The sequence below is a fragment of the Dermacentor silvarum genome, chromosome 7 (assembly GCF_013339745.2).
Source record: "Dermacentor silvarum isolate Dsil-2018 chromosome 7, BIME_Dsil_1.4, whole genome shotgun sequence".
Lineage (NCBI taxonomy): Eukaryota > Metazoa > Arthropoda > Arachnida > Ixodida > Ixodidae > Dermacentor > Dermacentor silvarum.
Window position 1 is genome coordinate 157,063,201 of NC_051160.1, and position 23,409 is coordinate 157,086,609.

General features: G+C 48.5%; 1 protein-coding gene across 1 annotated transcript in view; it reads right to left on the minus strand.

Annotated features, from left to right (window-relative positions):
* LOC119459296 (proteoglycan 4-like) overlaps positions 1 to 9,650 on the minus strand; it is a 47,684-nt gene extending 38,034 nt beyond the window's left edge. Inside the window, exon 1 of the mRNA XM_037721106.1 lies at positions 9,356 to 9,650. Coding sequence (XP_037577034.1) covers positions 9,356 to 9,650 — 295 coding nt within the window. The remainder of the gene's footprint in view (positions 1 to 9,355) is intronic.
* Between the last annotated feature and the right edge of the window lie 13,759 nt (positions 9,651 to 23,409).

Below are 23,409 nucleotides of genomic sequence, written 5' to 3' on the forward strand. Positions count from 1 at the left end.
TTCCGCCACCGCATTCCGCGAAGCTTCGCACTACGTTCATAATACAGCGGTTAAAACACGTATAGAGCTGCCTACCATACACGCATGTTTTCCCATCATTCCATGTGCGAGCTAGGAACTTGCACAAACAAGGGGAACAAGTTCGTGTCGTAGCGCATTTCGACGGAAAACCGTGCGAGCGCGGCGGAGGGCTCATTATTATTAAGCGAATTAGGCATCTGGAAGCGCCTCTAGGCGTTGAATACCTTATAGACAGGAGGTTAGAGTAGAACGCACTTAGGTAAAGTACGCAATAATCGGCATTCGAAACGCCGAAATCAACAAAAATATTACGGCAAGGGTCATAACAGTTTTGAAACAGTGGTTAGTATGACAACTGGAAAAGCAAATCGGCAAGTTTCAGCGTTGGCGTTGAAGTGACGTAGTAAAAAAATGTATGTAAAGAAAATTTTGAGGACGCTTAAGCTTCGCCTTTAATTGTGGAGCTGGATAGCGTTATCGGGCCCCGTTCGCATCGCATTTTTCTTTATGAGTAGGCTTCACTGCAAGACGGAACATGGGAAAGCCAGCTTACCAAGACCAAGCTTACACTGATCCCCTTAAAGTCGGCTTCACTTTTAAACACAAATGCATTGCTGGGAAGACATTTTTACAGGGGCAATATAAGCCGTCTTATATGAAAATGTGAAGGCCCTAGGACCTTTTTTTTATCATTTGATTCATTGTTTGCTGTTGTCCCGAGGCGCGCGCTTGTCCAACATTTGGAGGACGCTTTAACATTCAAAGATCCGTGAATGCTTGTCAGGCTTCCCGGCAACTGCAGCTTTCTTTTTTCTCCCCCTTCGCCTCTGCGCACCGCTACCGTTTTACGCTGGTGAGTAGGCGAGCGCCATCTGGATGGGGTTTTTGCAAGTAACCTACCCGAGCGCGCCACTGTTGTTATGGTAGAAATGCTAGAAGAGGGGTTGGTGTTTGAGTTTCCTCGTAAGAGAAATATGTTTTCTTGTACTATTGACCAAGAAAGTTTACGGACCGCAGGATCTCACAAGATGCTAAATATCCGAGCAGCCTTTAAAAGTAGCCATTGAAACCATACATCACAATCTTGTTCGCATATACCAGTAGAGGCTGGAAATGGGAATACCAGGCTGCGTTTTGGGGCTGCGGAGATATTCAGCTTTTTGTCAGATCCCTTGGTCGGTTAACTTTTTTGGCCGATAGTACATTCAAATTACAATCCGACGCTATCATGTGTGTAGGTTGTAGTTAATTCGTACTTTACGATTTTTCTGACGGATTTTACTTTCAGAAATTTAATTTTTGTTCACTAACGCCTTGCGCCACGCGGAGGGCCTGTGGGGTCGGGGTGGTTGGGGATGAATTTCTCCGCCACGGACGCCGATGCTTACGCCGGCGCCGACACCGATGCCGAACCCGACGCCGGATTTTCTGCGACACGGGGCCCTTAACGCTGTCGCGTTAAAAATTGGCGTTGAGGTAACATCTTTGCCTGACGCGCTGCGGTCCAGGGTTCTATTTCCCGCCGAAAGTTTCTTTCTTTTCTCTCTATTTTTTTCTACCGTGCCTCTTACATGGCGAAAACATTTTGTCCACTTAGATCTGTGAATGGCAAGGTACAGCAAGCAACGCGTCCTCACGACCACTCGACATCCAGTCTAATGCACCATCCGGCGATTCGTAAAAGTACGTTTATTGCGCATTTTTCACGGCGAATGAATCTTAAACGTGTGACTCGGCGGTCACTACTTATGTCGTCTTGCATTGTCACATGTTAAGTGGTGAAAAAGCTATCGCCTCGTCGGGCAAACAGCCGCAGACAAAAGGAAACAAAACAAAATTGAGTGAATTGGTATCCAACCCTGGTACCCAGCGTAGCAATGAAAGATTTTGCCGCAACGTCAACAAAACGGCCCACTTGCGATAGTTTTCGAAGCAGGGACGCTATAACGTAAATCTATTCCAAACTGCTTTTATTCTAATCTCTAAATTCTATTCTAATCTTTTATTCTAAATTTACGTAACCACCGACGCAAGCATCGGGCGGTGACCCGCAGCGCTGTCTGAACAACCCAATCAAACACTCTCTTCATTTATAGGAGGTCACCTTCGTTCGCTTTCAAAACCAATAACATCGCCTACACTCAGCGGTGTTTCTTATCTAATTAGCTGACAAGAGGCAAGGAGCACGCTCTAGTGGAGAGGGTTTCGATGGGGCCGCGGGCCAGCACGGTGAAAATAGATAACCGCATGAAGAGGGTGGTGCCGGCTTCTCCGATTTGTCCGCTTCGCCTTACTTAGCTTGTGGTGGCTGGTCGAAAATCGCGGCGGCGTGCAACGGAAGGATGAGGCGGAAAAAAAGAAAATATAAAGAAGTGAAAGGCACGCTCTATCATCGTCCAATAGGAGATACAGGATAAAACAGGAGAGAGCGAAGCGGCATTTGTCAAAGGATGGCGGTACTTTTCTTATATAGGGACTTTATGCCACACGGGTAAAGTAAAGTGCACTTTGAGCGAGTGCACTTCAGCGCGCTGAGTGTCACTTTGGCGGTGTGCTGCTACACGAGAAAGAAAAGTGTTCTTTCAAATTGATGACCATGGCGACCGGGAGTCAGACGGGAAAGCATATGTTTATTAATATAAAAATGTGTGTACGAAAACAGTTTATTATTGTTAAAAACAACATTCACAATCCACCTTTATAAGCGCCGGCAACGACGGAAACTTGACCAGCAACAGTCAAAACGACTCGATTCACCAAACAACTGCGCAGTCATTATCGGGCGTGGTCGTGAACAGCCCGAGAGCAAGAGTAGTTTTTTTGCTGTTCTTGGTTTTTTTTTTTTTTGCGGAGAATGCCGCTAAAACGGATCCTCAGCAAGGAAGAGTGTCGTATACGTGCTGAAAGGGCTCGATAACGTTTTACTGCCACGCATAAAGGTTTATCATGCGCAAAGAAATACATGCTCACCGACAGGTGCGAGTAGCGAGGGCCTGAGCGATCGGCGGGCAGCCATTTTCTATTCCTATCGGAACGGGGCAGTCTCTGGCTATTCAGAAAAATTTTCAGTTTTGTTCGGCATATTAATGTATTTTTTTTCGCGTACACGTCATTTTGACGCGATGAGTTTTCGCGGTTTTGTGAGGTCGCGTGGCAGACAGGCGAAGTGGGCGAAGCCCGAAAACATTGGACCATTACCAGAGGGCTAATTGTGAAAAGGCTTCGAGTCAGGAATAATTATTTCTTTTTGTGCGGTTTAATCATGCATAATGTCGTGTGACATTATGCATATCGCGTGACAGACAGGCGAAGTTGGCAGTGGCCCGAAAATGTTTTGACCAATCGTGGTGGGCTGATTGCAGAAATGGAATAGAAAAGTTTGGAATAGCTTTACGTTATAGCACCCCTGTTTAAGCTGGAGGTAGTACGGTGGTGTACGCCCGAAATGTGGGTCTATCCTGGCGGTAGTGCAGAAAGGGTTCAAGCGCAATGGCACGTACCCCTGTGAACTAGCGAAGCTGTTAAAGCTCGAGGATGGTCCGTCGAGTGTACGCCGTAAAACCACCGCCTGGCGATGACGTCACATGCGTCGCCTAGCAACGTTTCGCCCCAGCTTCGCCGACCGCGCCGAGCCTCGCCACAGCTGCGTGAGCCATGACGTCATCGCGCACGCCGCATCGCTTCGATTAAGCTTTGCCGAGCCATGACGTAACCGCGCCGTGCGGAGTGGTTTCCGTGGCTGCGCAGAGGCGGAGCTAAGCCGTGACGTCACTGTGCCGACCCACGGGATATATAGCTCCGCGACGCCGCCGCGGCGACACCAAAGCCCCGCCGTCTCTGCGCCGAGCACATCGCCGCGAAGATGGGGCGGTCGAAAAAGAGCGTCACTCCCGAAGAAGAGGAAGCGCGGCGCGAAAGCCGCCACGCCTCTACTCGAGAGCGAGTGAGACCACTTCGGTTCGATCCCGAGTATCGCGCCGCCGAAGCCGCGGCGAAACGTCGGCGATTTGCAAAAGATCCGGAGTTATGAGCTCGCGAAGCCGAGCAAAAGCGTTTGAGCACCTAGAAGCGTCCAGATACTTTAATGACCGATTGTTCGTTGCTCCTTGGGCTGTCGATGATTCCGGAGTGATCTTGCGCAAAACTATGGCCGAGTCTCGAAGCATAAAAAATTTGGCCGAACCGAGATAAAGCTAGGTGAAGTCGCCATGCTTCGCTGTTTGCCCAGTCTTCGGACCACTAGTGTGAAGCTGCCCGCATTTTTTTTTTTGTACTTGTTATCATGGAGGAAGGAAAAAAGTTAGGAGGGAGCATCGCGCAACGCGATTGAAATCATGCGTGTCGACCCAACACGTGATAGTCACGTGTGAGCGCGCGGTAAATTTTAGGCCTCCCGCGCTGCATGCACAGCTGCTGCAGAGCCCCGAACAAGTGCGCATTGAGTAAAAAACCACCGGGCACCAAACGTCTCGGCAAATCTTGATTCTTGCTCCGTGACCTCGACCCAGGAGGCCACGTGTTGGGCCGACATTGAGCAAAGGGCTTGCATTCACGAAGCGTCGCTTGACAAGCTGGCTGCGTGACGGATGCTCTCTTCTAACTTTTTCCTTCCGCCATGGTTGTTGTGTTAACCAGTGACTGCAAACTGCAACTTTCGGACCCATGATTGTTGTTGATTTGGGCGTTTCTAAAAAAACATTGCTTGTGCGTTTTACATACGCTCTACTTTAACCTTTATTCTACGGCGTATTAAACAAACAGCCACTGCATGTTTTGTTGAAGAAAGCCAGCCCTCAGCCGCGTTGACACGGATTGCCATCAAAATGAGCTCTGTACTTCTATTCTCTACTTCTTTCTGGGGTTTTACGTGCCAAAACCAGTTCTGATTATGGGGCATGCCGTAGTGGAGGGCTCCGGATTAATTTTGACCACCTGAGGTTCTTTTACGTGCACCAGAACGCAAGTACACGGGCGTTTTTGCATTTAGCCTCCATCGAAATGCGGCCGCCGTTGCCGGGATTTGATCCCGCGATCTCTTGCTTAGCAGCGCAACGCCTTAGCTGACCAAGCCACCGCGGCGGGTGTACTACTCTCGATTATGGTTACTCAGAACCCCATCTACACGGCATTCACTACTTTAAGTACACGAAGCAGCATCAAAGTAGAAGTGTGTATATTCTACTGACATGGCCGAAAATGCTTTTAAACATATGGAGAACCACAACGTGCTATATGACGCCGTAACTCGCGGTATGAATTTTTAAGTTTTTATTAGTGGTCTGCCTAGCGCTAAAACAATAGGGTCTCCCAGAGAAGCGTCAAGCAAGAACTGGTTTGAGCGACAAAGCAAACGGTACGACAGTGGTTCATCGCGTCTGTTCGCGAACGGAAACGTGAAAGAGACTTGAAGGGCGATCAGCGGAGCTGACCCTACGGCAAGAGTTGCGCATCACTGCTTTCGTTAGTTAACGATTCTGTTAATTTGTGTGTTGCAGTTCCGATTTGGAAATCTTCGTAATTGTGAAGTGCTGCAACACGAACGGATTTCCACCATTCACTTATAGTGGATCGGTAGCAAAGCGTAATTTTAGCATTACTCTATTTGCGATAAGCACTCGTTGTCTTAGTATCCCGTGGGACACCGAAAAGAGTACATATTTCATGCTGCGACAGCCCGCATCGGCGCTATGGAAGCAGATGCGGCAGTTCTTACGGTCACGGTAAGCTCGTCGATCGGCATGGGCTGCGCCGAAACAGGCACGCTGCACCACAGCACACACAGAATGAGCGCTGACGCGAGGGAAACGTGCGTTTGGCTGTTGAGCACGCTTATGCCGACGTATTTAACGTGAAACATGCCAAAGCCAACAAGAAACTTCGGACGTACTTCCATTAAAACATTGCCAGTTCCGTCTAACGTACCTGCAGTGAAAGTTTGAGGAAGACGTCGGACGTGCCTTTACTTTCATGTTTTTGGCCGATACGTAGCGCCAGTAATATTGACTCTTTTCGCGGCGATCCCGTAGGCGCTGCCATGTTTGGTCACGTGGTGACGCGTCCATTGCTTGCCTCAACTGCCTCCGTTGCCTCCTTGTTTACAATGGAAGTGTATGACGCCAGCGCGGCTTAGAAAACCTCTGTTTTCGGAGATATCGTAAACGGTGACTAGGTGGGCGGCACGAAGCTTTGATCACAGCTCGAGAGAACATGCAAAAGCGCTTTCGGAGCTGATTAAGCTATGTCCAAACGGCGCAAGCAGCGTATATGGTGCTTGTTCTAAAAGCGGGGTGAAATATGTATTCCAAGCTTTCCAAGCTTTCCGATTATGAATTCAGTCAGGATTAGTGCGCTTTGCTCTTTGTTGTTTATTCGGCAAATATTTTGAAGCAGTGACTTTTCAGTTTCTGACTCAGTGAAGTTCCCCGGTGCGGTCACTATCTGATTATTAATCGCTCGCGGTTGTGCTCAGTTCCGATAGATTTGTTCTTGCTGCGCACAAGGCTTGAAACGTAGCTATTTTGTACATTGTAGCAAATATATATTACAGCTAGTAACTCGCTTACTCTTGTGGACCATCACGAAACATTCAGATTCGACCATTCGTGCGCCTTAGGTGTAGTCCGTCATTTATTGTGCGTATACAGTGCTCATATATTCAAGTGTGCGCCCGTTCACTTATTTTTTTATGTACATACTGCAGACCATGGTTAGGTCCAGGCAGGAAGGGCACAGTTATACAAGGACAAAATCTATGCAAAATAGGGTAATATAGTAACAATATAACAACATAGATACATAGCAATACAGTAATATAACAGATAAGTATACAACATAGAATCATGGAAAGATTGTAACACAAACGTATGTTAGATTCAATGGGGTAGGCTAGATACGGTTAATGAATTCCAGTCATTTATGGTGCGTGGAAAAAAAGGAAAATTTGTACAGATCGGTTCGTGCAAAAAGCGGTGATAATAAATCTTTGTGATAGAATCATGTATTTCTTGCTGGCATTGGTGAAAGGTACGGTGAAGGGTCCAGTCTGAGTTTATTGTTGCGAAGTAATGAAAGAAAATCTAAACGAGAATTTCGCCTTCTCAACTGAAGATGTTCGATGCCGTGGGCGCGCATCAAATCTGACGGGGAGTCAGTAGGTATAAATTTCGAATATATAAATCGGACTGCTTTTCTTTGTATGCGTTCGAGCTTCTTTATATTAGATTGGGTATATGGGTCCCAAATTATGCAAGCGTATTCGAGCTTCGGCCTAATTAGAGTGTTATAGCTTAATAGCTTAACGTTAGCGGGGGCGTTACGAAGCTTATGCCTGAGATACCGCTGCTTACGGAACGCGAGTGAACAGATGTTGTCTATGTGAGTGTTCCACACCTAAGTACTTTACGGATGTTACTTGTTGTAATAGTGATGAGTCGAGTGTGTACGCATACTCTAGTGAGATTTTCTTGTTAGTTACTCGAAGAAAAACGCTTTTCTCCATATTCAAAGTCATGTCCCACTGCTTGCACCATTGTCCAATATTGGTAAGGCTATTTTGTAAGTCACATTGATCGTTAGCATTAATAATTTCATGGAATAAAACACAATCATCTGCGTACAATCGGATTTGTACACCGGGGCAAACTTCCGCAATAATGTCGTTTATATATACTAAGAAAAGTAGTGGCCCCAGAACGCTTCCTTGTGGCACACCTGATGACACTGGTAGACAACCCGAACGGTGTAGACCAGGCGCAACTTGTTGTTTGCGGTTAGTCAAATAATCTTGTATCCAGGAGATGAAAATGGTTGGAAGGCCAGTGGATTTTAGTTTTTGAATTAGGCTATGGTGAGGAACTTTGTCAAATGCTTTACTGAAATCCAGAAAGATCGCATTGATCTGGCCGTTAATGTCAAGAGTTCTTGCAAAAGAGTGGACAACTGAGAGTAGCTGAGTTACTGTGGAAAATCCTTTACGGAAGCCATGTTGTAAATCTGTCAAAATGTTGTTGCGATCTCAAAATTCATGAATACTAGTTGCAATGACATGTTCCATTTATTTGCAGCAAGATTGTTAAAGATCTAGGTCGGTAGTTTTCTACCTGAAAGCGATCACCTTTTCAAAAACAGGCACAACTGGGGTCATCCTCCAGTCATCAGGTACCCTACCGGTCAACAAAGAGGCACGAAATATGATAACCAAATATCTGGCCAGTGATTTGGCGTACCTCCGAAGAAACGCATTGGGGATATCGTCAGGCCCTGGGGATGATTTGGTCTTCGAGTTTAGTAACATGGAAACGACGCCGGCATACGAGATGAAGTTAACTTGCGATTGGTGTGCAGGTGTTGAGCATGGCACGTCACACAGCTTTGATGGCGAAAACACGCTATGGAAGTAACTGCTAAAAATCTTAGCTATAGAAGTCTGATTGGTAATAGTTGTATTGTCTACTGTTATTTCAGATACAGGTGCTGTTGATTCGCTAACGTGGCTCCAGAATTTACTAGGATCATTTTCTATGAAGTTTGGCAACGTTGTTTTGAAATAATAATCCTTTTATTGACGAACAGCAAGGGCGAGGCTTTCTCTGAGTTGATCGACGGTGCTTCTGTGTACGCGTTGTTTTTTTAGCCTTTTTAGTCGGCGTTTGAGATGGATTTTATTGAGATTCATCCAAGGCGTCTGCTTCCGAATGTTTTTGTACTTTTTAGGTATAAAATTATTTAGGCAATTCTTTCTTGATACGTTCGCGATTGAGTGGGCGTAAGTTTTCCTGCCATTTGGGACAGATGCGTATAGATAACGTGCGCAAAACTTACTATGACAGGAAGTGACGCTACTCGCTTTGTCATTGTTTAACGAGTGGTACTCACTCATGCCGAAGTTCTGGGGATGAGCCCTTTCTTTGAAGGTTAGCGATACAAGGCTGGCGGATGAGCAAATTTCTGTACCCTCGAGGAAAGCAATATATCACGAAGTGCCGGTAACACGTTCGGACAGTTTCAGCAGCGGTCCACGAACTTCGCCACACAGATTCATTCCATTCCTTAACATGCCAGTCACTATTTTTGCAGCCAACTACTGCACACGTTTCAATCCACATGATTCAATCTAGCATGATTGGAGCACAGTGTGTTAGCGAAAACTCAGTAGCATTTCCGACAGCTGATCGCACAGAAGCAAGGTAGAAGCGGTAATGGTTTCGTATTCGTGCGCGGTCGCTGAGGAGAGGTATGGCGCGCCGCCGTGAGCGCCATCTCGTTTCTCTAAAACAAACTGCTCCGCGAAAAGGGTCACTAGCTTCGCTGCTGCAAAGGTTGCCGGGTCACTCACCGAGCGTCGTCTCTGGTGGATCGGTCCGTCGCGTAGGTGCTTCCTCGGCGGCTGTGCCGTGGTGGTAGTCCCCGGATGCAGCGGCGGTCGCAGGCAGCCCCGTCTTTGTCCGGGTAGGCGCCACGGGACTCGACGCCCGAAGACGCCTAGGCGCCGAGCCTCCGGCGCCACCGGCGTGGCGCGTGACGGGCGTCGTAGAAATCTCGCTGGAGTCCGCCGGTGGCTTGGAGTCCTCCGGGTCGCGTCGCCTCGTACGCCGGCTCCCCGAACCTCGCGACTTCTTCGGCACGAACATGTTTGCCGACCGTCACAATGCTTCGAGAGAGAGAGCGGCGGCCCTTTCGATGCCAACACACCGCGGCTGAGGCGAACACACTTTTGCCGACTCGAAAGGCACTCTCCAGAAGGAGCCCTGCTAATCGCCGAGAGGCTTTGAATGCCGGTCCGCAGATGCGAAGACCGAGCAGTGAAGAAGCACAGCGCGCATCTCCTTCCGCGTGCGCAGGAGCGCTCGATGATGATGATGATGATGATGTCCTCAGCACATGGCTCGTACCCACTTCGGGGGATTGGCCAAGAATTGAGCACCTGAACTTTTAGATATGGATTCTGAAACTACAGTTAATGTGCAATTTAGTAATCAGAACAGACAGATTAATTTTCCTGAACGGCATAATTTATAATTATGCCATGAATTAAAACTGAAATATCTCTCAGAGAATTCTTAAAGAGGGAATTTAAATTTTTATTCGTTTTGATGAGTGATTGAAACCACAAACGGCACCAAATACGTCCCTGTGGCTAAAGCCAAATACCGAGGCACCGAAAGTGAGTACTGATTCTGATGTTAAATTTAACCCTAATTTAGCAAGCGGTGTTTCAAGAAGCCTTTTTCTTTGTAATTTATACCGACGACATATTAAAAAATAGTGTTCTACGGTTTCTAGTTCTAGGCAGAATTGACATAGCGGCGATATCGCCAGACCAGCCCTGTGTAAATATAAGTTTAATGGTGGGACACGCCAACGTAATTTTGTAAGGATGACTTCCGATTGTCTTGATGGTCACCAATGAATTTTCCACGAAAATTTTAGGTGCTGAAATTCAGTCCATGATGTTATTGTTTCCATGATATCTCTACGAATTGTATATTTCCGATATCTGATCGCTGTTATTTGTGCCACCACTGGAAGGACCGATAGTATCGGTCCATTCAGGGATGCTCGCGCTAATGAATCGGCCATTTCATTTAAATGTAATCCGCAGTGTCCTGATACCCACAATAATTTTATAAGATTCAGCTGGGGGGGGGGGGGGAACTAATGTTAGAAACGTCTTTAGAGCCGGTGAATTTGTTGAAGCTGTAAGCGCAGTACAGACAGAAAGGGAATCTGTAATAATTACCGTGGTGGATTCATTTAAAGGGAGTTTCCACAAAACTAGAATCGTTGATAAGAGCTCAGCTTCAAATACGGGAGTAAAATCTGACAGTCTCAAGGAGAATGACCAGCCAAGCGAAAGCGAGAAAATGCCTCGCCCGCCTTTTCGTCATTCACGGAAGCGTCAGTGGCTATTATGTTAATTGTGTGTACGTGTGCAAGGTAATCTTGCAACATATTATTTAATAACCGAACTGACTAGAACTTAGGGATTCGTGGGAAAATTTCATTGAATTCAATCTTTAAATTCTGATTTAAATCATATTGTTACAGTGCGTCAAAGGTAGTGGAGCGGCAGCATCAGCAGCAACAACATTAGGAGAGCAGCGAGGAAGAGAAGGACGACGTGTAGTATCGGCACCCACTTGCCCTACGGCTTGCTGCAATAAACGCCTTCTACACACCCCGTAACAGAGTGGTGGAAGGTGCTGGGTATCTAAGCATCCAACGACGGAATCGCTACCCCCTGAACCTCGTCGCAGCCGTCGATTGGCGGGACTTCCACCATCCTCAGCAGCAGGCATGTCCCGAGAAACTGAAGCTCCGAGACCGACGGGTTCTTCGCAACCGTACAAGGAGCCACCCAGCTTTGCCGGGACTGGCGGTGAGGATGTGGACGAGTGGTTGAAGCAGTACCGACGGGTGAGCAAACATAACGGCTGGGACTCCACCTCTCAGCTGTCAAATGTTGTGTTCTCGCTCACGCACACTGCTCTCATGTGGTACGACAACCACGAGAACACGCTTACGACCTGGGATACATTTGTCCAAGAACTGAAAAGGTGCTTTGGGGACTCCGCAGCGAAGAAGAAGCGAGCTGAACAGACTCTGTCCCAAAGGGCCCAACTCTCTGGCGAGACATGTACCATGTACATAGAAGAGGTCCTCAAGCTATGTAGACTCGTGGATTCAAGCATGTCTGATGAAGATAAGGTGGGTCATCTTCTCAAGGGCATAGCTGAAGATGTATATCAGTTCTTGATTGCTAAAGAAAACCTGACATCTGTGGCCGACGTCATCCAACATTGTCGCACGTTTGAAGCACTGAAGATGCGTCGCGTGGCACCGAAATTTGGCCGTTTGGCTAATGTGCCGACATTGGCCTGCGTTGACGCGAGCACACCATCCGATCTGTCGTCTACAATACGACAGATAGTTCGGGAAGAGCTCCTCCGGTGCCACGAAATCGGCCGTTATGGTAGCGGCGACGCACGAGGCAACGAACCCGGACTACCAGCTACGTCGTGGCAACCCTCTATTAATGCGGCGAACGTGGACGATTATAGAGCTGTGCTTCCATCTGCACCCACCAACCGGCCACGCTTCAACAACGAGCAGCAGCACCGCACTTCTTATCCGGCGCAGCGGTACCGTACCACTTATTCGGGGTACAGAGAATACGACGATCATGACCGATACCCCATGCTCGGTGGCGGAAATGAAGGCTTTGAGCAGCACCGTGAATTTCGGCCTCCTCGTGTGTGCTATAGTTGCGGGGTCCCTGGCCACATCGCCAGGTTTTGTGACCGCCGCCGACCTTTCCGAGAACCTTCACGAGCGACGTACCAGTCAAATTATCAACCCTTTTCCGCGTCATGGCCTCCACGCCCGCCAACCAATCGTGGAATTCGCCAAGGTAGCTTCCGGAACCCGTCACCAGCCTCCGATCGCAGCTTAACGCCACCGCCTGCTCCACGTACTCGGCGGTCTCCATCGCCGCGGCGTCGCCGGCTATCCCCACCACCGGAAAACTAGGCAGTGCGGCCGATGGGGGTGAGGTCGCTGGATACCGTTCGCTGCCAACCGACATTCCTCCGCCAGTTTTCATGCTGAAAAACAAAGTGCACGTGCTTGTTGACGATATACCTACAATGGCTCTTGTGGATACTGGGGCAACAATTTCCGTGATGAGCTTAAATTTTAAAGCCCTACTGGGACAAAAAGTGATGTTTTCTTGGGACAATATTTCCACGTTTCGTAGTGTTAGTGGTGACACGCTGTGCCCGATTGGTGTTTGTACTGCGGATGTGTGTTTGTGTGGCAAAGTATTTACCACTGAATTCGCCGTTATTCCTCGATCCACGCATGATGTTATTTTAGGCATCGATTTCTTGCAGGAGTGTGGTGCAACCGTTGACTGTCGAAGTGGGGAGCTTTCGGTACAGCGCGAGGTTATAACAGGACTCATGGAGAACTCGCCACGTGAAGAAGGTGCCTTTTGTGTTTCGGAGGACATCGTCATTCCCGCACTATGCGCTGTATGCGTTCCGGTCATTTGCTTTGGTGCCAACCCCGCCACATTTGAAGCCGCGACGGAGCCGCTTCATTCGGCCTGTGTAAAGAAGAACGTTTTGGTTCCGCATTGTTTAGTATCGGTAGTTGAAGGACACTCTGGATTATGGGCAATGAACTATGCGGCCCAGCCCATACTTCTCCCTTCTGGCATGAAGCTCGCTCTCTTCAAAGAAGAGACACCGGCGTTACTGGCTGTACTCGGAGCTGTAGACGAGTCCCTCGATCCCTGCCCATCGGACTCGAAACTACTTCAGATGGTAAGCAAGTCGCTCAGCACGAGTGAGCGCTACACGTTACTGGATGTTCTATCCAAGCACTCGCAAGTGTTTGACTTTTCGCAGACTGACACGACGTCCCAAATTCCGACATCTCGAGTACGCCATCGTATAAATACCGGATCAGCGCACCCTATACGACAGAAGCCGTACAGAGTATCCCCGACTGAGCGCAAGATAATTGGCGAGCAAGTTCAGGAAATGCTGAACAGAGGGATAATTCAGGAGTCCGCGAGTCCCTGGGCTGCACCTGTCATCCTCGTTAAAAAGAAAGATGGCAGTTGGCGATTCTGTGTTGATTATCGGCGGCTAAACAATGTTACCAAGAAAGATGTCTACCCACTTCCGCGTATAGATGATGCCTTAGACTGCCTTCATTCGGCTTCTTACTTTTCTTCTGTAGACTTGAGATCCGGCTACTGGCAAATCCCGATGCATGCCGAGGATAAGGAAAAAACAGCGTTCGTAACACCCGATGGACTTTTTGAATTCAATGTCATGCCGTTCGGCTTGTGCAACGCACCCGCCACCTTCGAACGATTCATGGATACTATTCTGCGAGGTCTAAAGTGGGAAATATGCATGTGCTACCTCGACGATGTTATTATTTTTGGACGCACATTTCACGAGCACAACACGCGTCTTGGTATTGTACTCAGCTGCATACAGAAGGCTTGTCTTGTGCTCAACTCTAAAAAGTGTCATTTTGGTGAGCGCCAAGCCTTGGTGTTGGGACATCTTGTGGACAAAGACGGCGTCAGGCCTGACCCTGCAAAGACAGAGGCTGTTGAAGCATTTGAACCACCTCAGTCCGTCAAACAACTTCGCAGCTTTTTAGGACTCTGCTCCTATTTTCGACGGTTCATTCCTCGATTTGCTGACGTCGCTTATCCCTTGACCAGCCTCCTGCACAAGAACGCCGCTTTCGAGTGGACGCCTGATTGTTCTGCTTCCTTTCGACAGCTGAAGTTTCTGCTGACGTCGCGACCAATCCTCCGACACTTCAATCCTTCCGCGCCAACAGAAGTCCACACAGATGCGAGTGGTGTAGGTCTTGGTGCTGTTCTGATTCAGCGCGTGGATGACAAAGAGCACGTCATCGCCTACGCAAGTCGGTCATTAAGCAAACCCGAGCGTAACTACACGGTGACTGAGCAGGAATGTCTTGCTGTCATTTTTGCGGTGCAGCGATTTCGGTCGTACCTGTATGGGCGTCACTTTACGATCGTTACAGACCATCATTCTTTGTGCTGGCTCGTGAATCTTCGCGATCCATCTGGACGCCTTGCACGATGGGCCCTGCGTCTGCAAGAGTACAGCTTCACTGTATCCTACAAGAGCGGCCGACGACATGCTGATGCCGATTGCCTTTCCCGGATGCCTCTTAGTACAACGGAATGCGACGCCGAAAGTTTCGACCACCTCATCGCATCCGTACACCGTGATTTCCCAGATGCCACAACCTTCGCAAGAGAGCAACGTGATGACCCGAGTTTAGAGCCACTTTTCTCTGCAGCGAAAGAGTCGACATCATGTAGTTTTTGTGTTCGGGATGGACTGTTGTATAAGAAGAATTTTTCCGCGATAGGTGCACAGTTTCTTCTGGTGGTGCCAGAGGCCCTCCGCTCTTCTGTTTTGCGCGTCGTGCACGATGATCCAACTTCAGGTCATTTAGGCTCCACGCGGACACTCCATCGAGCCAAAGAAAGGTTTTACTGGCCTCAAATGCGCAAGACCACGGAGACATACGTAGCCACTTGCGCCGAGTGTCAAAGTCACAAGAGACCTACTGCAGCTCCAGCCGGTTTCTTACAGCCTGTGGTGCCACCCAGTTCCCCCTTTGAGCAAGTCGGCATCGATCTCATAGGACCGTTCCCACGTTCTTCCACAGGCAACCGCTGGATCATAGTATGTGCCGACTACCTGACTCGGTTCTGCGAGACGGCAGCACTACCCTCTGCAACTGCAGGCGAGATTTCCCAGTTTATGCTACATTGCATTATACTTCGGCATGGTCCCCCTCGAGTGATCATTAGCGACCGTGGCCGTCAGTTCACAGCTGATGTTGTTGAAGGACTTCTACGTTTGTGCGCCTCCAACCTGCGACACTCAACGCCTTACCACCCGCAAACTAATGGGCTGACAGAACGCACGAACAGAACACTTGTGAACATGATTTCCATGTACGTAAGCTCGGACCATAAGAACTGGGACGAAGTATTGCCGTTCGTCACATACGCATACAACACCGCGCAACATGAGACCACTGGATACAGTCCGTTTTTCCTGCTCTACGCGCGTCCGCCGAGGTACACTTTGGACACTATCTTCCCTTTTGGCAGTCACGACGACGCTTGTATCGCGGAAACTCTCTGCCGAGCAGAGGAGGCTCGGCGCATCGCTCGATTACGTACTCTAGCTTCGCAAAAGCAGTACAAATCCCGATACGATAGTCGACATCGGCAAGTCACTTACGAACCGGGTGACCTAGTGTGGCTATGGACTCCCGTGCGTAAACGCGGTCTATGTCAAAAACTGCTCGCTGACTATGGTGGACCGTTTATTGTGCTTGAACGTCTCAGCGAGGTGAATTATAGAATTGCGCGCCTCACTTCCAGTGGGAGACGGTCATCCAGGACCGACATAACGCATGTAGCCCGCCTGAAGCCGTTTATTCAACGAAAGCCCCACTGACTACTCGCCCGGAGGGCTTCGTCTGCGAGAGGAGCCATGTTACAGTGCGTCAAAGGTAGTGGAGCGGCAGCATCAGCAGCAACAACATTAGGAGAGCAGCGAGGAAGAGAAGGACGACGTGTAGTATCGGCACCCACTTGCCCTACGGCTTGCTGCAATAAACGCCTTCTACACACCCCGTAACAATATGATGGAATAACGTCTCGAATTTTTACATTTAAACTGTATAATTTATTTTGTACAAAAATAATCTGTGGGGTGTGAAAACGTGGCCAATGAGCAAGAAAGAAGGAGTTTGGATCGTGTATAAATACATATTCAGATCGTCCAACTAGAGAACTGTAAAATTTGAGAAATGTTTGTATCGTTAAGATGCGGAATCTGCAGGACAATGTTGGTAGGCGCGCTTCTGATAAAGAACATTGTTTGCTACAAACCTAGGGAGTCCCAGGCACAGGCGCAGGGCTTCACGCTCCAATAGAACCAGAGGCTTAGTTTTATAAGCAGGGCTTCCCGAGAACAATACACAGCCGAATATACAGAGGCTTAGTTTCGGCTGTGTATTGTTCTCGGGAAGCCCTGCTTATAAAACTAAGCCTCTGGTTCTATTGGAGCGTGAAGCCCTGCGCCTGTGCCTGGGACTCCCTAGTTTGCGCTCGATGAGTTCGATCACTTTATCCTCTTCGTAATTCCCGGTCAGGAAGCGCCCGATGCAGGCTTACTGAGATTGTTTTTGCGCAGCTGCAGCTTTCTGCTCGCAATTTCCTTATAACGGATAAGAGACGTGGTGCAGTGTAAACATGTGGCGTAATTCTGCGTACACAGTGAACTATTAACACCCTTAAGGGTTTCAGTGATTGTGACTTTCTATTTACAGTCATTGTTACCACCTTCAAAGATCCTATATGCAGGGTGTTCTGCGGGTAATCATTTTAAAGTTTTGCAAAATTTTACAGCGGAGCTGTTAGAACCTCGCTATAATCATCATTCCCTCGTCCACAGCTTCGCCGAGCTGGGGGAGAGAGAGCTGAGAGAAAGTGAAAGCAGAGCATGATGATGATGATAAAAATGTATTTATTTAAAGGGACGGCTCGAAGGCCTATTATGTGGAATAGGAAGGGGAGAGGGGAGGAGTATTCAGAGTCGTCCTAGAAACTGCGTCCTTGGCGAAACCCAAGAGCGAATCCAGAATGGCCCTGTCGGAATCCGCTAATCCAGTTGCCGGCCTAATCCATTTTTCGTAGGACGACACTTGCACCGCCCTCGGGTGGCGCTCCCGCTGCTTAGCGTAGCGCTGGCACTCCCAAAACAAATGGGCTGCGGATGGTCGGGTGGCTACGCCGCAGTCAGGAGGGCACCTGTGCGGCTCCTGGGATGCTTCTTGGTCCTCAGAGGCTGTCGAGGGCCAGGTTCCTGCGACGGAAGAGAGTCAGGCGAAAGGAAAGGAGGGCGTCTCTCCGGGCGTGGCCTGTACTGCCGCCACCGCTCCAGCACGTCCGGTGTGAGGACGAAGCCGGAACGGAGCCTATGCAGCAGCGCCTGCCCCGACCTGGGAAGACTCGGTCTGGTGGGACACTCGCACGGAGTGCCCTCTTGCGTCGGTTGGCTGCTGCTCTCAGAGCTCTGTCTGGGTCATACGGTGGTCATTTTGTCGTGCTACTTGTGCACCATGGTGCTGAGGGTCTCTGAATGATCCCGGGAGACGACTAGGTTGGAAAGAAGGGCGCGCGCCGCCTCATGGGCTCTCTGATTTCCCTCGATGCCCTGGTGACTAGAGATCCAATGAAGTATTGCAGTGGCCCCGCGTATAAAAATAGCATCGCGCAGCATAGCCGATGCGAGTTGGGGAGGAGGAGTGAGGCAGGTGGTAGTGGCACGCGTAGAGCTGCTGCCGACGCCGACCGCGCTTCCCCGCGTTCGCGCCGAACGCACCCGGTGTACGTGACTGCAGCCGATGCCTCTAGTGGCGGCTCGGCAGGTTTCAGCCAGAGAACTGGACACTCGTCGCTTCCGAAAGACTGAAGCGAGAGCTAGGGAAGCTGAAACCAAGCGTCGCAGAAGAGAAGATCCCGAGTTTAGGTTGAGGGAAGCCGAGAGTTCACTTAGGCGAAGAATTGAAGATCCGAAGGCTCGTTAACGTGGCCGGTTGAATTCATCGCGATACTACGCGGAACACCGCGAAGAAATCCTGAGCGCCAGGAAACAAAGGAGACTGGAAGATCGTGGGTTGCGGGTGCTCAGGAAGTTTCGCAACATGCAACGACTTGGGACTAACGATGCTAATGGGCGCTCGCTTGGGCGGTCCTCTTTCTCGCAGTAGAAAAAAAAAAAAACGCGTGACTCTGCTATCGCAAACACCACAGACCAGCGGAGATGGGAGAAGCCCAGCAAAGTTAGACTAAGTGTGTGGTTTGCCATTACTTTAATGGGCTTTCCTCAGCTCCGCTGGTCTCTGGTGTTCGCGATAGCAGAGCCACGCATAATTTTTTTAGATATTGCGTCTGGCCGACAGCGTAATTCTTGTCCTTGAGCCGGATTATTCGAAGAGGCGGGCATTACTAGCATTACTAGCAGACGATTATGAAGGAATGACGACGGCATGATGACAAGGGAGGACGATGATTGTATGCCGACAATGGGATGACGACGACTGTATCACGGACTGCATGACGACGCTGGAGTGAGGACCACGGTATGACGACAAATGCATTACGACGGTTTGACGATGATGGCATGACGGCCCGGGAGTCGGATACACAAAGCTGCGCGTGTAGACCTGTGCGATCTTACAGAATGGGCAGTTTGCTCATTTCATCATACGAAGTTCGATTTTGATACGCTCAGACATTATCGAACAGCGAATGTTTTAGTTTATCTTGCCCTCCAGGCAAGAAGAAACTTAATTTCCTACGGCGGCCTCAGAAGACGTTCCACCTTGACATACCTTGAGACGTGCCACCTTGATACGTACGTGCCTTGAGACACCTTGAGACGTGCCACCCCAACCAAGCATACTTCAATTTTATGATGTTTCATATTGTCACGTTGTACTGACAGTGAAGAGCACAGTAGCGACAACTGCGAATTACATAAATCTTTGTTGGTTGAACTTGTGCCCAGCAAAACAAGTAATACTCGGGCACAACGATAGCGGCGAACGAAGTCGGCGGTCGTCGAAAATCTCATCTGCGGGTCAAGCGCGCCGGCTTTTATATAGACCGTTTTCTCATGGGCGCCGCAATTGCATAGGCAGTGGCGCCATCTATGGGTAGTTGGCATGCTGGCTTGGGCGAACGCCCGTGTTGTATGCTGTGGTATACGTTCAGCGGCAGTTCCTGGTGGATGTTTTCGCACTCGCGCGGTCTATTTAGCCTGAAATGGCGTCTTCTACGTGGGTAATGGTCCTGTGAGGCGTAGTGAAGGAATTTAAGCCTGAAGTAATTAAGATACTGGAGTAACTGCTGGTGTTTGGGCGGACGGAGCACCCAGCGCGAGGTGCGCGCGTTTGTTTGAGCTTACACTCAGCCTCAGATATCAGTTAGGTATTTCTGAAAATTACTGCAGAATTCTCAGCACTGGAATTCTAAGCTGTGCTTTAGCTGCAACGAGTAGTTACGAAACATTTGACAATCCTAACAGCGTGGCAGCGGCGCACCGACGGGGGGGTTCGGGGGTTGTAACCACCCCCTGAGGCCGACTAACCCCCCTCTTTTGTTTAACCCCTTTTCTTTCCTTGCGCATTTGAGTACTGCAGCTAAGATGTAAGACGCGCAATCGTCTGCACACTCACAAAAAAGCGCATTTTTTGACAATTTCCCGTAAAGAAATTGAAATTAGTGCTATTTAGATGGTATTGGCAAACTGTCATGAAAAGGTCTATACATGACCCGTCGAAGGTTCCAGCCTAGTCGCTGGTGCCCGCGTACCTTCCAGAAAGTACTACAGAATTCGTGTCGCGCACACATTCTGATTACACAAGGTTCGGCAAGACAGTGGCGCACCGACGGGGGGGGATTCGGGGGTTGTAACCCCCCCCTGAGGCCGAGTTCAAGAATATACATTACAGATAGAATCGATGATAACATACGAGTAATGAAGTCGAGGTTTTGACTGAAGCCCATCTGGTCGGGAGACATCATGAAGAAGGGAAAAAAGAAGGACACCGACCACTGAAAGAATACAAGAAAAGACGGTTCGGCTCCCCTGACGGGAGCATTGCTGACAATGAAATCATGGACGTGCGATACAATGTTTATATGGCTTTAAAATATGAACTAAGCAGCGCGTGTAGATGTGCGGAGGGCTGCCTCATTCCGGTTGAGGGTGCTATCTGTCATTTGGATCAAAAGGGATTCCAAGTGGTGTCTTCAAGTCAAATTTCTTTCCTTTTCTAATATCTTGGAGTTATCCCAATCAATTCTGTGACTCAAGTCACCTGCGTGATCTGACAATGCGTTTGATGCAACTTTTTTCTTTCTTGTTTACGGTCGTTGATACGTAGCTTCAACCGCTGTTCGAAATTGCCTGTCTCGCCGATATATAGGCAGTCTCAGTCCTCACATGGAATCCCGTAGACGATGCCAGGAAACTTCATCTTCGGAAGCTTGTCTTTCACGTTTACCAGCCGATGGCGTGATTTTTGGGATATATACCTTGGATCCGCGTAGAACGCGGGCCAAGGTATCGCTCACACCGGGCATGTAGGGTATGGCGGCGCGTTTTCTTGGGAGCACACGGTCAGGTCTTGGGGGCTGAGACATATGGCGTTCCACCGAGTTCAGAAACTAGGGAGCCTACATGCAACGCTTGAATGTAGGCTCCCTATCAGAAACGATCTCGGGTAGCCACATGCCGAGATATTTTGGCGCACTTCTTTTAGGTCAGGCAGCACGGCTTTGTGGCGTTGTGCAGATGCGGTTGGTTATGCCGACAAGGGAGGCGACCTCTTCTGGTTCGTCGGGTGCACTGAATTTTAATGTAGATACCTGCCTTTGTGTGTGCTCTTTCTGTACACGGAAAATGCCAGACTGTGCCGGTCACGTTTCACGAGGACGTCCAGAAAAGGTAGCTCACCGTCTTTTTCTTCCTCGACTGCGAATTGGATAGACGCTTGAATACTGTTTAAATGTGACAGGAATTGAGAAATATCTTCTCGCTGAATTATGCAGAACACACCGGTGTCCCGTGCACTTGTCTGTAGAAGGTGCCTTCAAAAGTGAAGCAAGTGATCTCCAGGCAGAACAGAAGGAGCCTCTTCAAATCAGAAGCATCGATGGGTGTCCTTTCTGGCAGGGTAGGGTCGTCTTCAAGAGCGGCGGTGCAAGTTTCCGCAGCGAGTCGAATAGGAACGCTTGTAAAAAGCGACACGACGTCGAACGAGACAAGCGCGTCTTGATCGTCGGAAGTAAGATGTCGAACCTTCATTATGAAGTGTTCAGAATGGCGAACGTGGGTGGCGCTTCTACCAGCGAGGGGGGAAAGAATCTTATGAAGGTATTCGGACAGTTTATGAAGCGGAGAGCGAATAAAGTAGACAAATGGTCGCATCGGGACGTTAGGTTTACGTATTTTCGGCAAGCCGTAAAACACGGATGTGTTTCGTTTCGTTGATCCAAGGCACAAAGGGTTGTACTTCTCCCTTCTGTGCACAAACGGTTCGGCACACATTTAGCACAAAACCTGAGCATAGCACCAGTTTTGCGAAATGCGTCTTGAAAGTATGCGGCAAAATGCGGTAATGTTTCAGTGAGCATTTTCGTAGAAAGCTGCTTTTAACAGTTCGCAAATATAATAACTCCAGCGGCACTGCATTTTTAGGAGATTTTGGAGACGGATATCTCGAAACTGGTGCTTGTCTAGGAATTGCTGCTCAGGGGATGCGTCTTTATTTCGCGGCTCCATTTTTGTAATTGTGAAATGTGGTTTTTAGTTAATAATTAAACATTTATTCAGTGAAACGCTTTAATACGTGCGCAAACTTAGCGATATCCTCTGGTGTGAGCTGTATTTATTGAATAATCATTAGTTGATTGCTCCTACCGGTGTGTTCTATCTGACCTCTGTGTGGGCTCTCTAAAGTGTATTTGTGTGACGACTATAAGTTTGAGCGTGTTTTATGCGATTTTTAACTCCTGTAACTTTTCATTGTTCAGTGCCATCTTGCGTTTATCTTTATTTTTTTTCGTTTGTAGTATCTTTTCAATAGAATAATGAGTCTCTTATATACCATGCATAAATACCGGGTGTTTCTGCGAACACTTAAAAAATTCTTTAAGGTTGCCTGTGGCAGATAGCACAATTCTAGTTCATGATTTGGTCTACTCGAAGAGGCGGACGTTACTCGCACAAAAAACTGAACTGCATATTCGACTAATTACAAAATTCACTAATTAACTTTGTGACTAATCACCTTAGGCCCACATTGCAATTTCAAATTCTAGCCGTGGAGTTCGCAGGCGGATCCAGTTTCGAGATATTAATTCCCGAACTTTGAGGAGAAATGCATTACTGTTCCAGTTACTTTCTCAACAAAACGTCGCTTTATGCCTTGAATCACAAAAGTAACTGGAACAGCAATGCATTTCTCCACAAAGTTCGGGAATTATTATCTCGAAACTGGTGTCATCCTCAGAATTCGTTCCAAGTGGATCCGCCTTGCGAACTCCACGGCTAGAATTTGAAATTGCAATGTGGGCCTAAGGTGATTAGTCACAAAGTTAGAATTTGAAATTGCATTGTGGGCCGTAAGGTGATTAGTGATAAAGTTAATTAGTGAATTTTGTAATTAGTCGATTAGGAAGTTCAGTTTTTGTGCGATTAACGTCCGCCTCTTCGAGTAGACCAAATAATGAACTAGAATTGTGGTATCTGCCACAGGCACCCTTAAAAAATGTTTGAAAGTGTTCGCTGAAACATCCTGTATAGTATATTGAAGGTACTTCACAATATCGAAGTGCAAACAGATACCTATACCGAGACCGAGACACTACAAGAGCTCTCTATTTTTTTTTTGCTCGTGTTGTCTCAGTGTGTGTGTCTATATATACGATGAATATATGCCAACTTTAACTTAGCTGGCTATCGTTGTGCAGACAACTCCCTGCCATATCAGCGATTCAGCGCTATCTATCATGGGGAAATGTTTCTCCTGGTTTAAGCATATGGGTAAATCCGAACTCCGTACGCTATAGCCTACGCACATATGCGCGTCCGCGGGCGGCCACGCACCTGAAAAGCCACTCATGCAGTTGACCATTCAGAAGACGCTGCTGTACGAGCGTCTCGCCGGCGAGGGTGTTCACCGCGGCGGCCTCGGCAGCTACGACTAATTACGCCACGAATAATTCTTGCT